The sequence below is a fragment of the Brassica napus genome, chromosome A2 (genome assembly GCF_020379485.1).
Source record: "Brassica napus cultivar Da-Ae chromosome A2, Da-Ae, whole genome shotgun sequence".
Lineage (NCBI taxonomy): Eukaryota > Viridiplantae > Streptophyta > Magnoliopsida > Brassicales > Brassicaceae > Brassica > Brassica napus.
This window is the reverse complement of record NC_063435.1, coordinates 1,755,925-1,770,127: the sequence shown is the minus strand read 5'-3', so window position 1 is coordinate 1,770,127 and position 14,203 is coordinate 1,755,925. Positions and strand designations below refer to the sequence as shown.

Below are 14,203 nucleotides of genomic sequence, written 5' to 3'. Positions count from 1 at the left end.
GCTGACCTCAGATTTTGTCTTTAGGGGCAGAAGATTCACAAACAGAATCAGGAACGTGAATCTGTATTCCAAACGGCAAATCACAAAGGTTGAGAAGTAGAGAGACAAACATAAAACAAAAGGGAAAAAAAATGGCCTATACAGGGATCGAACCTGTGACCTTCGCGTTATTAGCACGACGCTCTAACCAACTGAGCTAATAGGCCAAGTTGCTATTTAGTGATTATAAACTTACTTGTCGAAACCTGTTTGAGTGCAGGATATCATTATGAAACTACGAAGAGGGAGAGAAGGAGCTAAGAAAGGGAAGAAGAGAGGATACAGAGCTTAACATTGTCCAATGGTAATGTTGAAGTTTGAAGCATTTCTAATAAAAATCTTTTTGAGAAGTCTCTTATTCCAATTCTTGATCAATTGCTAGTCTAACCAGATTGGGAGTTCAATTTAGCTGAACCGAATGATGAATGATCATTAATTTGGTTAGATTTGTATTAATAGGATCATCAATGTAAATTGTGAAATCTTACAGTGGTGAGCAGATAACTATAACAACACTAGCTCAGGCGCAGCATGGAAACGGTTACATCCCAGGCTGGATGCTCTGATAGTCATGTGATCATTTTAATGATGTGATCAACCTCACCAACAAACGACATGTTATATATATATATATATATATATAATAAAGACATAAGTGGGGATTATATATAATGTCATGAGGATCTTGGGGACATTTGTCTATTTTGGAAAACCTTGCTATTTTAAGGACTGAACTGTGATAACTTGATTGTGAAAGTACTGCACCAACTATTTTTACTTTTATCAATCTTCGGACGTGAATCCAAATATTTATGTTGTTTTACTCTCACTTCTTACTATTTTGTTACAATGATTTAAGCTTTTTGAGCTGTACAAAGAGAAGAAATATAAGTCACGAGACATTTATAGCAGCTTTGTAGTTTGGAAGCTAGACATGTATTCTTCCCATGATTTACATTAACAAAGTGAATAGATAAGCTTTTTGTTACAATCTCTTCTCTTTATCGTGACTCACTCTTCTTCATATAAATCCGTCTGTTTCATGATAGAGAGATAAGGAGATTGAATTAATCCATAACTATGGAGATAACAACAACCTTCTCTGTTTGGTTTATTCTTATGATTTTCTTAGGAATCTCTATAAATGGAGGTTTGTCTCAAGGACAACAACATATTATGAAGAAGACACGTTCTGTTGCGGTTGTGGTCGGAACTGTCTACTGCGACACTTGTTTCAACGGCGCCTTTTCAAAATCACCCAACCACTTGATCTCAGGTTTGTTTTATTTTCTCTTTCTTGGTTTTGTTTTACCGGTTCTTATTCAAGATTTGTACCAGTGTGGGCTAAAATCTTAGAAGTAATATTGATGAACACTTTGCTGGATCTTTACACAGGTGCTGTAGTTGCAGTGGAATGTATCGACGAGAACTCAAACCCGAGTTTCAGACAAGAAGTGAAAACAGACGAGCACGGCGAATTCAAAGCAAAGCTACCATTCTCTATAAGCAAACATGTGAAGAAGATCAAGAGATGCTCCGTGAAGTTGCTAAGCAGCTCACAGCCTTACTGTTCTATAGCAGCTTCCGCAACTTCTTCTTCTCTCAAACGCCTTAAATCGAACAAACACGGAGAAACTACTCGAGTCTTCTCAGCAGGGTTCTTCACTTTCAAACCTGAGAACCAACCAGAGATCTGTAGTCAAAAACCCATCAATCTCCGTGGATCCAAGCCTCTTTTTCCGGATCCTACTTTCCCTCCACCGATCCAAGACCCGGTTCCGGATAATCCTCTTCCTATTCTCCCAATCCTTCCTCCTCTTCCGGACTTGCTTCCAACACTTCCTCCTCTTCTTCCAGGACCATCGCAAAAATCAGCTTCCTTGCATCACAAGAAAGACAGTTCCTTGGGAGACAAGAAGACTGAAATACTAAAACCTGATTCCTTCTTACCTCCAAACCCGGTTAAGGCTCTCCTCCCTCCAAATCCGCTAAACCCGCCTTCTATCATCCCTCCAAACCCGGTTACGCCTCTCCTCCCTCCAATCCCGCTAATTTCTTCTCCCCCAAGTCTTCCACCGTTTCAACCACCTTCTTCCACGTCACGCCCTCATACTCGTCCACCTGTTCCGGTCATAACTCCGCCTTCACAACCGTCACCTTCTTTCTCAGTTTCTCTCCCTCCCATCATCCCTGGAACCCCTCAGGCTTCATCTTCCTTCTCTAGTCACCCTCAACCCTAGATTTAAAATGTATTTCTATATGTATCATTATCATCTGTGTTATTTTTTCCCCCTTGTTGGCTTGTTGTAATTTCAATAAATATTTTTATTAATGAGTTCTAAGATTATCATTCATTGTCTAATCCTCAACTACATACAACAAAAAAACACTAATAATTACATAAAAACAACTTTATTGGACTAGTTAGTTTAATCAAGAGATTAGGCAACTTTTGTAACTATCAAAAAGCTCAAATACCTTTGTAGAGTGTTACTTTCTTTGTGGGTGTTGTTTAGTTTAGTTCCAATGAAGTGTATCAACCTGATCAAAACTCAAATGGACTAGATTAGCTTGATTGAGAGAATGGGTAACTTTTGTAATTATCGGAAACTTCGAATACTAAAACGTAAATATAACTTTCTTTGTACTTTATTATTTTATCAGTTCCAACGAACTCAAGTCTTCTCCGATCTGCAATGGCGGACGCGTCTAGTTCCGACATCACCGGAGAGAAACAGACATTCAAGATCCGAAAACTGGAGATCACCGACAAGAGAAATGGATACATGGAGCTTCTCAGCCAACTCACCGTCACAGTATCAGTCACCGACGACGAATTCGATAAGCGTTTCAAGGAGATCACCTCCTACGGAGACGACCATTTGATCTGCGTGATCGAAGAAGAGTCATCAGGTAAGATCGCGGCGACGGGGAGCGTGATGATAGAGAAGAAGTTCCTGAGAAACTGCGGCAAAGTCGGGCATGTAGAGGACGTTGTCGTGGATACAGAGTTCCGCGGGAAACGTCTCGGGAAGCGAGTGGTTGAGTTTCTAACGGATCATTGTCGAGCGATGGGTTGCTACAAGGTGATTCTTGATTGTGGCGTGGAGAAGAAAGAGTTCTACGAGAAATGTGGGTTGGTTTATAAAGGGATTCAAATGTCAAAGTACTTTTGATTGAATCTTTGTTTTCTTGTCTTACTATAAGCTTTGGTCTGAATCTATTGCAAAAGGTTTGATGATTAATGAGAAACATATAGTTTGGTAATAGAAAAGGTTTACACTTTGAGAAGTGAGACAAATCTAAGCAAGCATGTCGTAGTCATCCAACTTGTCGTTGTATTGAAGAACCTTGCGTTTGATCTTGGAAGAGTCCACCCATGTGATGAAATCTTCCATGTTCCGAGTTACTAAGAAGGCTGGATCAGTGATCGTGTCTGGTCCTACACGGATGTGTCCTTGCTCTATGTACGTCACTGCTTCTGTCAAGTGCTCAGCGTACTTCAGGTGAACCAACACAGTCGATAACCTACGCCTGTGAGAATTAATAAACCACAACAAAATGATAAAATGATCATTGGTGGGTGGTTCTCAAAGGATCCGACTATATATATATATATATATATATATACAAACCAGTACCTGCAGAAGGAGGAAACTGATAACCGATCAGTTAAAGCCAAGCTTTTCCTTGTCGGTATAACTCCCATGTTGTATCTGCCATTATTTTAAAATACATGGAAACACACGCTTAGAACCACGCGAACAACATGAACCAAAAGCATATTTTATATCTACGGCAATGTTCTAAAATAATTATTGTTTAGGCGGATGCCTAGATTTTTTGAACGCCTAGCCGATTTTTTAATAAATCGGTTTGAAAAAATCGTTTCGCTCATATCCGATTTGCCGCCTAGACCGAACTGATCTACACAGTAGCTTAGACATTGAAGGTAATGATAAAAAAAAACAGATTTTGTAAGAATATGGACTCAATCGATTCCTCAAGATCATTAACCAGAAAACCATTAGATCAATCATTATAAAAAGATGACATTCAACCTCTAAGAAACTACTACGAACCCAAATTCATCTGCCTCTAATGTAATTAACCAGAAACAACTTGTCACAGCTATATTATAAATGTAACAACTGCAAAAAAGGGATAACTCACAGCTTCTCGAGTAGCATATCAGTCATCTGAATCCGAAAAGGATCAGTCGCATCCATCTGTTTCAACACGTTCGTCAGCTTCTGCACCATCCTACACAATCCTGAATATCTGACACCCAAACAAACAAAAAAACAGTCTCAATAAGTATCAGAAAAAGAAAAACCATTGAGAGGGAACAAAAAGAAGAGAAAGTTACAAACTTTTTGTAGTCGTCACGACCACCCATGTGGTAACGACCCGTGATCAGGGTTTCGCGATGGCCGCCTTCTCTTTTCCATTCCAGGAAATTTACTTTCTTCAGAACCTTCTTCTCATGGTTCTTGAGCTTCCTCATCACTGAGCCTTCTCAAGGTAATGCAAACAACGCGAAATCAGGGATTTTTGTTCGTCGCAGATGTAAGACGGCTTAAACAGAGAGAGGGTGCGGCGAGGTTTATTCTAAAACCCTAAGTCGCAGAGAGGATTAAAATCAAGGAAGAAGAAGAAGTCAGATTAATCCTACGGCCCTCATTCGTTGATTAATTTGTCAGGCCCTCCAGGGCCCAAATCCTTATAAATTGGGCGTTTTGTTCCTTTTTCCTGTTGCAATAAGCCCATAAATGTGTGTTCCGTTTTCTCATTTTGATAAGTTGGAAGAAAATCTTATTAGAGAGATGTTGTTTTTTTTATATTCCTATCAGGTCGGCTCCGAGAAAAATATATTTAGTGCTACAGAGTGGATTAATCCGAAAGTGTACTATACTTTGTATTTAGTTTGGAATACGTAATGTTATAAGTGGACTAATCATCTGTTACAGTTCAATATGTAAACCATATAGACTGAAACCCAAATCCAAACTAATCAAGTAGTGTGATAATTTTATTTCTAGAAAAAATCAAATATATGACCTGTGGTTACACATCAAACCCCAATAAATTACCACTAGGTTAGTTGTTGTTGTGTTATTGTAAGTCCATCTGCTATTTATTTTAGATTTGATACAGTTTAGAGAGTTCTTACGAGACATTCAGCATATGACCCAAAGGCATGTGTAAAGGATAAAAGTCAAAGTTATACTTCAAGTTGGTGGCGCTGAATCATATATAAAGGACATTTGCTTAGTCAAAAGTTCACAATTGGTGGCTTGACCAAATCCAGCTTGGTTTGCCTTTGAGTTTTGAACATGTATATGCATGCTATCCACCCTTGTGATCGCTTCTTGAACTTGTACGCACTACACAAACGTCTACTATGCATTTAACTAACATCACATGTTACATACTATCCACACCCTTTGTGGTCGCTTCTTTGTGTGATAAGACATTAAATCTCACTACATACCAAAGGACTCAGGTCCAAACAAACTTAAAGCCCATCATGCTAGCTAGACCTATCCTGTACGTTAGTAACAAAGTCGTCACGTAAGTACATTATTTCTATCAGGAGCTATCAATGACTAGAAAACAGGTTTACAAAACTGGGGAGATGTAGCTGCTGGCTCGTCCTAAAAGCTGTCTCTATAGAAAACAAGAAGAAAATAGTAAGAAATTTAAAGATGCAGTAAATGAAAACATAAAAACAAATTTCAGAACAGTAACAGTTAACCACCACACTCCATGACATCATTTACCACGACCAGTTCTTCTGAACCAATCTACCATGTCACTTTATCATGTTTCCATCCATTATCCATACCCCCATACATATACGAGTTTACTTACCTCTACATACATATAATAGAAAGAGAAAGATAGTAACTAAGCATGAAGTGTTTGTTGTTTTATCTTGTGTTCTTAGAGCTTCTCTGGTTTGGTTATGGACAATCTAGTAATCATCAGCCTCTTGCTCCAGCTTTCTTCGTCTTTGGAGATTCCTTGGTTGATTGTGGAAACAACAACTACATTCCCACACTTGCACGAGCTAACTATCTCCCTTATGGAATTGATTTTGGCTTCCCCACTGGCCGTTTCTGTAATGGCCGTACAGTTGCTGATTATGGAGGTAACTAAAGACTAATAAAAAGATAATAAGATATAGTTTTACTTCTTTTTCAAAAACCATTTTTGTTGTGATGTAGCAATGTACCTCGGTTTGCCATTGGTGCCACCATTTTTATCTCCTGTATCAATTGTGCAAAACGTCTTGAGAGGGCTTAACTATGCATCTGCAGCAGCTGGGATCTTAGAAGAAACTGGCCAACATTTTGTGAGTATCAGATCAAGAATATTATACACTTATAAATAAAGACTTAAAAAAATCTCTTTTGTTTTTAGATATATTTACCTTTGTTATTTTTCTCTTTTCCAGGGAGCAAGAACTTCATTCAGTGAACAGATATCACAGTTTGAGATGACAATTGAATTAAAGCTCCGGCCATTCTTTCAAACCCCTGATGATCTGAGAAAGTATCTTGCCAAATCCATTATTGGGATCAATATAGGAAGCAATGATTACATCAACAATTACCTTATACCTGATAGATACTCGAGCAGCAAAATCTACAGCGGAGAAGACTATGCAAATCTCCTCATCAAGACTCTCTCAGCTCAAATATCTGTAAACTAAACTATCTCATAATTCCATAGTACTAATTCTCATCTCATACTCAGAAAGCACGATGTTTTCTACATATATTTTGCAGAGACTATACAACTTAGGTGCAAGAAAAATGGTGTTGGGTGGAACAGGGCCCTTAGGTTGCATACCGAGTCAGTTATATATGGTAAACGGCAACAACAACACCAGCAAGTGTGTGACAAAGATCAATAACTTGGTTTCATTGTTCAATAGCGGATTGAAAGATCTACCAAACACTCTCAACACTACTCTTCCAGGATCTTTTTTTATCTATCAAAACATCTATGATCTCTTCCATGACATGGTTGTGAATCCATCTAGATATGGTAAAATGACCTTTACCTATCTATTCAATAAGGGGTTTTCCCTTGGTTTCAACATCTAAACTTAGTTCTCTAATTTTTTTTGCAGGTCTTGTTATACCAGACAAAGCATGCTGCGGTAGTGGGAGATATGGTGGAGCCTTGACATGCCTTCCTTTGCAGCAACCATGCTTGGAAAGGAATCAATACGTCTTTTGGGATGCATTTCATCCAACAGAAACTGCCAACAAAATTATAGCTGGAGAAACCTTCAGCAACTCTGCCAAATACTCTTACCCTATCAGTTTATATGAGTTGGTTAAGCTGTGAGGAATGTGTCTCAAATCTGGATTTCCTCTCATTATCAGGTTACCTTGGTTTTCTAGTTTCTAGTTAATTAGAAGACTTTAAATATGAGATTTGTATGTAACAATTGCCCAAATCTTCAAGATCATAATCTATATTCCAATGTTATAAGGTAAGCATTTCTTTCTAAAAATGTTAGCCAACAAGGCCACAAAGTGGCATACATAAATTTTTCTTATCCAGTGGCTGCTTATTACATCTAGAAATAAGTTTATTTACCTCCAATTTTTTCTTTTCTATAATTCCGGTAAACAAAGACTCATTTATTCTACAAAAGTGTTTTTTTTGGTCTTGAATAAATTTAACATTCATTCAAAAAAAAAAACCTAATACCTTCTAAGCCTAAGTAACCAGTAACTAATCTCTAAACCCTGAACAACCTCTAATCTCTAAATTCTAGTTCCACTAAAAGGTTGTCTTAATTTTAATTAATTGGCCTCCATAAATTTTCTCAAGCCTTCTTGCTTAGTAAAGAGGCTATGGTATGGGCCTTATTAAAGGCCTTTGTAAGATATTCCCCGGGTCGGGCATGATTCTTCTACTCGGGTCGAATAGCACAGAGATCCTTTGAAGTAAGAAAGCAAGGGTTTTTAACAAAGGGTTTAAGGCGGCTTCGTCGTGTACTCCTTACTCACCAGTTGTTTTTCTTCTTCTTCCTCAATTTGCCCATCTCGATCCATGTTAACTTCCTCACGCGATCGAATCTCTCCAATCTCGTATCGTTCATGCTCCGCTTCGTCGATTTCTACTCAGTGTAAGCTCGATTGATGTCCAGTGCCCAAACCCCTCTGTTCTCGGCAAATCAAACAAACGTATTCAATCATCGTAAACCCTTGATTTATCGTCGTGACCCAGTTTCAGAATCCTTCCCTATGTGGAGAAACATCGCCAAACACGCCATTACAAGGTCACAAACTAGATTCGGTTCCAAAGGTCGTGGCTTTCTCGCGTTTTCTCACGATCCCGTCTCGAAAGGTTCGAGCTTTCGGTTTCCTCTGCTCGGATCCATCCCGGATCCAAAATGTCACGAATTGGGTTTTTCTAATCGGGTCGGGTCTGGATTATCCAATAACGGTAGCTGCCTTAATGGGTTTCTTGCTAGAGGCTACACGAGTGTAGCCGAGGAGGTCTCGTCAACGGATGTGGAGGAAGATCCTTCGCTTGCCGATGAGGTTGAGGAGCTCTTGAAGGAGATGAAGAAAGAGAAGAAGAGAGAGGATCACCGCTCGTGGCGGATGAGGAACCAAGAGAGCGTTGGAATGGGTCGGAGCAAGTACCGGAATCTGTGGAGGAGGCAAGTTAAGATCGAGACGGAGGAATGGGAGAGAGCTGCTAATGAGTATAGGGAGCTTCTGGCGGATATGTGTGAGCAGAAGCTTGCGCCCAATCTGCCTTATGTGAAGTCTTTGTTTCTCGGTTGGTTCGAGCCGTTAAGAGATGTTATTAGTAAGGAGCAGGAGTTGTTTAGATTAGGGAAGAGTAAAGCGGTTTATGCGCATTATATTGATCAGTTGCCTGCTGATATGGTGGCGGTTATCACAATGCATAAGTTGATGGGGCATTTGATGACTGGTGGTGATAATGGCTGTGTTAAGGTTGTTCAGGCGGCTTGTTCTGTAGGTGATGCCATTGAACAAGAGGTTGGTTAAGTTGATCTCTCTCTGGTTCCCTTACGATTGATCTGCTAAATGATGTTTGTATGTCTTGTCTTCTAATAGTGTTCTATCTTTTTCTTGATTGGATAGATAAGAATATGCACATTCCTCGATAAGACCAGGAAGAAAGAAGAGGATGACAATGAGGAGAGCCGAGAAGTTGAAAATGGAAATCCAATGAGAGAACAAGATAAGTTGAGAAAAAAGGTCAATGACTTGATAAAGAAACAGAAGCTGTCAGCAGTTAGAAAGATCTTGCAGTCACATGACTATACAAAACCATGGTCTGCAGATGCTAGAGCTAAGGTGTGTGTATGCTACGATACTGCTTAGTAAAGAAAGCTTCTGTTGGCTACTAAGTTTTAATATTTTCTTAAACTCATATCCCAGGTTGGAAGTCATCTTATAGAGTTGTTGGTAAGAACAGCTTATATACAATCCCCAACTAATCAGCAGGATAATGATCTGCCTGATGTCCGGCCTGCGTTTAAGCATACCTTCAAGACAGTAGCGCAAGGAAGCATGTGAGGAATTTTGATCTATTGTTTTCAAGTAGTTTGTAACTTCTTGTCATAGGCTCATGTTTTGGCCTTTCTTGTACAACAGGAAATCTGGGAGAAAATATGGTGTAATCGAGTGTGACCCTTTGGTTCGCAAAGGCTTGGAAAAAACTGTAGGTGACCTATTCTCGTTTGATTTGTTAGTCAGACTAAGTTTTACCCAAAATCAACAAAATAAATTGTGAAAATCTTTCAGAACTGTTATATCTAAGAGGGTTTGACTTGGGTGCCACCTGTAAATAGGAAGAATAGATGTGGAATTTAAAGATTAATGTATAACTAAGACATCTAATTTATATTTTAGGGGAGATATGCAGTGATGCCATACATGCCAATGCTGGTTCCCCCTCTCAATTGGTCAGGGTAAGTGAGCTTTCTTTGCTGTATGCTTACCATAAGTGAAGTACTTGCATTTGCATGGCATTTCAGAACTCATTTCCAAAATGAATTCTTCAGTAACATAGAAACGTTAAAGCTAAAAAGGAAAATTTCGATTTGCACAGCTTGGAGAAAGTTTAACATATCTTCATAGTGATCTTCGAAGAATTTTATTGTAGTAAGTTTTTCTTAAGTATTTTCATTTTGTGTTATTTTGCAGATACGATAAAGGTGCTTACTTGTTCTTAGCGTCTTATATCATGAAAACTCATGGAGCTAAGCAACAGCGAGAGGCAATTAAGAGTGCTCCCAAAGGACAACTAAAACCAGTCTTTGAGGTCAGACAATACTGTTTCTTCACGTGCTTTAAGTAAGGGGAATCAGTTACAGTTGTTATATATCTTATGGATATTTTCTAGGCCCTGGATACGCTTGGAAGTACTAGATGGAGAGTAAATAAGCGAGTCTTAACGGTTGTAGATAGAATATGGAGCAGTGGAGGCTGTACTGCTGATCTGGTGGATCGCAGCGATGTGAGTTACTACATTGATCTTATAAGATGAGAGCATTATTTATTCCTGAATTTCAAACTGCAGGTTCCTTTACCCGAAAAGCCGGACACTGAAGATGAGAGCATTCTCAAGAAATGGAAGTGGGAAATGAAATCTGCAAAAAAGGAGAACAGCGAGAGACATTCTCTGCGCTGTGACATAGAACTCAAGCTTTCTGTGAGTTTCTCTCCCTCCCCTTGGCATCGAAGTAACGTGCCATTTTGAGAGTTCTGTTGGTAAGTATTGAAATATTAAAAATGTGACAGGTAGCACGAAAAATGAAAGATGAGGAAGGTTTTTACTATCCCCACAATGTTGACTTCCGGGGACGTGCATATCCCATGCCCCCACACTTAAATCATCTCGGCTCTGATCTGTGTCGGGGTGTTTTGGAGTTTGCTGAGGGAAGGCCTCTGGGAAGTCCAGGATTGCGATGGCTGAAGATACACTTAGCAAACTTGTATGCTGGTGGTGTAGATAAGTTATCATATGAGGGACGTCTAGCTTTCACCGAAAGTCACTTGGACGACATATTTGATTCTGCAGACAGACCACTTGAAGGAAACAGATGGTGGCTGCAAGCTGAAGACCCGTTTCAGTGCTTGGCTGTGTGCATAAATCTCACTGAAGCTCTCAGAAGTCCATCCCCGGAGACAGTTCTCTCACATATTCCTATACATCAGGTACCTTCAGTATTGAAAATTTCTAATGACTTGTTGTAATGTCTCTTACAATATGTGTGTGCCTGAAAACGAATTTCTTTTCTTTCACTTTGGTTCTGTCCAGGATGGTTCCTGCAATGGCTTACAGCATTATGCCGCGCTTGGGAGAGACACAGTAATTCTCTTTGTTATTTTATATTCTATGGAGTTCTTATTTTCTCTGGCCGCCTGTCATCTTTTTTTTTGTCTAATTTTTTTCTTTAAATGATTATCAGATAGGAGCAGAAGCTGTTAATCTAGTTGCAGGTGAGAAGCCGGCAGATGTTTATTCAGAAATAGCTACGAGGTAAGCTCTGCATCTGCTGCTTAAAGCTGACTTAATTTTAAAATGTGCACTCTAAATTTCGTATGCGTATGCGCTACAGGGTTCTTGATATCATGCGCCGAGATGCAGACAAAGATCCTGAAATTTATCCAGATGCATTGCGTGCAAGAAAATTAATCAACCAGGTCCATCTCTTAATTTTCATGAACTGTTTTGATATAGATATAGTTTAGGCGTGTGAGCAAGTAGCCTGATATTTGTTTTTTTTTGGGGGCATTGTTTACTCAGTCACATAACTTGATCGGCTGTTATTACTTGATGGTTGTTAGGTGGATCGGAAGCTTGTAAAGCAGACGGTTATGACATCAGTCTATGGTGTCACTTACATTGGTGCGAGGGATCAAATAAAGAGAAGGTTGAAGGAGCGCAGTGCATTTAGTGATGACAAAGAAATTTTTGGGGCGGCTTGCTATGCAGCAAAGGTATATTAGCGCGGCTGATATTGATTTGGAAATTAGATTCATCTACTCTTCAAAGAATGTGTGCTTAAAATGTTTAAACTACTTTCAACTTCACATGTACTTTGGAAACCTATCGAAAGTAAAAATGCTATTAGGGGATAATATTTTGGTTTATCATGTTTGGGTAGGTAACATTGGCTGCTATGGATGAAATGTTTGAAGCTGCACGAGCCATCATGCATTGGTTTGGTGAATGTGCAAAGGTGTGTATCCATTTTTCACAGCGTCTATCATATTTACTTTTGTACTTTGAAGATTTCTTTATGAAAACAAGGGTTAATTATCTTTCTGTAAGCAGATTATTGCGTCAGAAAACGAAACAGTTCGATGGACAACACCATTGGGTCTTCCTGTTGTGCAACCTTACCTCCAAATGGGAACGAAACTCGTAAGTCCACATTTTGCGAATCCCATTGCTCTTGTCTGTTGAATATAAATGTAATGGATGCCTTTCTCTTTAATCGAAATGAATGCAGGTAAAGACATCCCTTCAAACCTTATCGCTTCAGCGTGAAACTGATAAGGTCTGGCCTCAGCTTTTACCTTGGTTTTTGCTTATGAACAAAAGATACTGTACAGAAACAGGGTCTGGTGCTGGCTTATTCTCAGAGAGAGTTTTGTGGGTATTGTTTTTTTTCTGCAGGTCATTGTCAGGCGACAAAGGACAGCTTTTCCTCCAAATTTTATCCACTCCCTCGACGGGTCTCATATGATGATGACTGCAGTTGCCTGCAAAAGAGTAGGCGTGTGTTTTGCAGGTAAAATCATTTTGGATCCTGATCTTTCTCTCGAAACGTTGATCTTGTGTCAACTAATACATTACTTGTATAAAAAAAACTATTCTAACAGGAGTTCATGACTCGTTTTGGACACATGCGTGCGACGTTGATAAGTTAAACAAGATATTACGGGAAAAGTTTGTTGAGCTGTATTCACAACCGATACTAGAGAATGTAAGCTTCACCATCCGTCTCCATCTTCACCTGGGGAAGTCTGATCATGACATAGCTGTTTTTTGTTTTGTTTTTATCAACAGTTGCTGGAGAGCTTTGAGAAATCATTTCCTCATTTAGAGTTTCCTCCTCTGCCTGAGAGAGGAGATTTGGATTTAAAAGTGGTGTTAGAGTCGACTTATTTTTTCAACTGATAAAGAAGTCAATGGCTTCACTAGATCCTCTGAGAGATCTTCCAAGAAACAAGATAGAGAGAGAACAAAGTATCATCCCAAGGCTTGAGCTTTGTGTGTAAAAAGGAGACAAACTTCTTGCGAGGACCAGATCTGGAGAAAAGCTCATGCGTTTGTTTACAGAGACGCAGAGAAAGATAGATAACAGAAAAAAGGTTTGTTACTTTTGTTTCCACAATGTGCCGACGAAGCTTTTACTCATAAGATATAAAGAGTAGTAGCTTCTGAGGGTACCGTAACTTGGTTAGGTTCTATTTGATTCTGTGTTGTAAACCGGTCGGTACTCCTACGGTACACTTGTATGGGGGTGGGTTTGTATAAGAGATGGATTAACTGAGAAACAGATTTGGAAGTTAATTTTTCAGGATATAGAAGATACAAAGTATATTTAATATCAGTGTTCTAAAAATTGGTTTAGTTTGGATGAAAAATAAAAATAGATGGATTTTTTGAATAATCTTTTGAAAAATAGGTCCAGTCAAAGAATCAATTCAGATACTCGAATAACCAGTAATTTTGTATAAAATGTTTTATTTTTCTTTCTACATCACAAAATGTTTAATGATCAATTCTCTCGAATAACCAGTAATTTTGTATAAAATGTTTTATTTTGTCACAAAAATAGTTTTAATATAAAAATTGATAAATAGCTTCTTTTTATTTCAATTTTTTTTTTTTTTTAAATTTGAAACTATATTCTCAGAACTTCACCTTTTAACTCTAAACATAAATTTAGATTAGTAAACCTATGATATAAATGTATTTTTAATTTTTAATTAAAAAAAAATTGGTCATTTTTTCATTAAAAACTATTTTTGTGCAAAACTTAAAAAAAAATATCTTAGAAAAATTTTCATGTTCAATTACTGTCTAACATTTTTTAAATATTATTATTATTTTTTAATTATGTTATTACAAACAATAAAAA

General features: G+C 38.4%; 5 protein-coding genes and 1 non-coding gene across 6 annotated transcripts; 4 read left to right on the top strand and 2 right to left on the bottom strand.

The window, feature by feature from the left end:
• Positions 1 to 132: 132 nt before the first annotated feature.
• On the bottom strand, positions 133 to 206 carry TRNAI-AAU. The gene has a single exon. It is a non-coding gene; the product is annotated as a tRNA-Ile (tRNA).
• An 822-nt stretch (positions 207 to 1,028) lies between these two features.
• On the top strand, positions 1,029 to 2,389 carry LOC106364603 (splicing factor 3A subunit 2). Its single transcript, XM_013804143.3, has 2 exons — positions 1,029 to 1,315; positions 1,435 to 2,389. Exons 1-2 carry the CDS (start codon positions 1,120 to 1,122, stop codon positions 2,277 to 2,279), a joined length of 1,041 nt encoding a protein of 346 aa, XP_013659597.1. The 5' UTR covers positions 1,029 to 1,119; the 3' UTR covers positions 2,280 to 2,389.
• Positions 2,390 to 2,692: 303 nt separating this feature from the next.
• Positions 2,693 to 3,330, top strand: LOC106367166 (glucosamine 6-phosphate N-acetyltransferase). The gene has a single exon (XM_013806883.3). It carries the CDS (start codon positions 2,736 to 2,738, stop codon positions 3,213 to 3,215), a length of 480 nt encoding a protein of 159 aa, XP_013662337.1. The 5' UTR covers positions 2,693 to 2,735; the 3' UTR covers positions 3,216 to 3,330.
• On the bottom strand, positions 3,261 to 4,701 carry LOC106367165 (U3 small nucleolar ribonucleoprotein protein IMP3). Its single transcript, XM_013806882.3, has 4 exons — positions 4,413 to 4,701; positions 4,213 to 4,320; positions 3,681 to 3,755; positions 3,261 to 3,573 (listed from the first exon to the last, which is right to left on the bottom strand). Exons 1-4 carry the CDS (start codon positions 4,544 to 4,546, stop codon positions 3,342 to 3,344), a joined length of 549 nt encoding a protein of 182 aa, XP_013662336.1. The 5' UTR covers positions 4,547 to 4,701; the 3' UTR covers positions 3,261 to 3,341.
• A 1,046-nt stretch (positions 4,702 to 5,747) lies between these two features.
• On the top strand, positions 5,748 to 7,553 carry LOC106364604 (GDSL esterase/lipase 7). The gene is made up of 5 exons (XM_013804144.3): positions 5,748 to 6,193; positions 6,270 to 6,397; positions 6,500 to 6,748; positions 6,834 to 7,095; positions 7,181 to 7,553. Exons 1-5 carry the CDS (start codon positions 5,956 to 5,958, stop codon positions 7,399 to 7,401), a joined length of 1,098 nt encoding a protein of 365 aa, XP_013659598.1. The 5' UTR covers positions 5,748 to 5,955; the 3' UTR covers positions 7,402 to 7,553.
• A 473-nt stretch (positions 7,554 to 8,026) lies between these two features.
• On the top strand, positions 8,027 to 13,667 carry LOC106367167 (DNA-directed RNA polymerase 2, chloroplastic/mitochondrial). The gene is made up of 19 exons (XM_013806884.3): positions 8,027 to 9,077; positions 9,183 to 9,398; positions 9,483 to 9,616; positions 9,699 to 9,765; positions 9,957 to 10,015; positions 10,251 to 10,368; positions 10,450 to 10,563; positions 10,627 to 10,758; positions 10,848 to 11,264; positions 11,368 to 11,418; positions 11,519 to 11,589; positions 11,669 to 11,753; positions 11,898 to 12,050; positions 12,218 to 12,292; positions 12,388 to 12,477; positions 12,566 to 12,613; positions 12,733 to 12,847; positions 12,939 to 13,042; positions 13,126 to 13,667. Exons 1-19 carry the CDS (start codon positions 8,205 to 8,207, stop codon positions 13,234 to 13,236), a joined length of 3,033 nt encoding a protein of 1,010 aa, XP_013662338.1. The 5' UTR covers positions 8,027 to 8,204; the 3' UTR covers positions 13,237 to 13,667.
• The last annotated feature ends 536 nt before the right edge of the window (positions 13,668 to 14,203 follow it).

Bases quoted from the DNA above. Each gene is read 5' to 3' on its own strand.
- LOC106364603 (XM_013804143.3), top strand. From the start codon at position 1,120: ATGGAGATAACAACAACCTTCTCTGTTTGGTTTATTCTTATGATTTTC. The intron at 1,316-1,434 runs GTTTGTTTTATT...ATCTTTACACAG, and splicing joins ACCCAACCACTTGATCTCAG to GTGCTGTAGTTGCAGTGGAA.
- LOC106367166 (XM_013806883.3), top strand. From the start codon at position 2,736: ATGGCGGACGCGTCTAGTTCCGACATCACCGGAGAGAAACAGACATTC.
- LOC106367165 (XM_013806882.3), bottom strand. From the start codon at position 4,546: ATGAGGAAGCTCAAGAACCATGAGAAGAAGGTTCTGAAGAAAGTAAAT. The intron at 4,321-4,412 runs GTTTGTAACTTT...TTTGGGTGTCAG, and splicing joins GGTCGTGACGACTACAAAAA to ATATTCAGGATTGTGTAGGA. The intron at 3,574-3,680 runs GTACTGGTTTGT...TAATTCTCACAG, and splicing joins TCAGTTTCCTCCTTCTGCAG to GCGTAGGTTATCGACTGTGT.
- LOC106364604 (XM_013804144.3), top strand. From the start codon at position 5,956: ATGAAGTGTTTGTTGTTTTATCTTGTGTTCTTAGAGCTTCTCTGGTTT. The intron at 6,194-6,269 runs GTAACTAAAGAC...GTTGTGATGTAG, and splicing joins TACAGTTGCTGATTATGGAG to CAATGTACCTCGGTTTGCCA. The intron at 7,096-7,180 runs GTAAAATGACCT...TTTTTTTTGCAG, and splicing joins TGTGAATCCATCTAGATATG to GTCTTGTTATACCAGACAAA.
- LOC106367167 (XM_013806884.3), top strand. From the start codon at position 8,205: ATGTCCAGTGCCCAAACCCCTCTGTTCTCGGCAAATCAAACAAACGTA. The intron at 12,051-12,217 runs GTATATTAGCGC...ATGTTTGGGTAG, and splicing joins CGGCTTGCTATGCAGCAAAG to GTAACATTGGCTGCTATGGA. The intron at 12,614-12,732 runs GTCTGGCCTCAG...TTTTTTCTGCAG, and splicing joins TTCAGCGTGAAACTGATAAG to GTCATTGTCAGGCGACAAAG.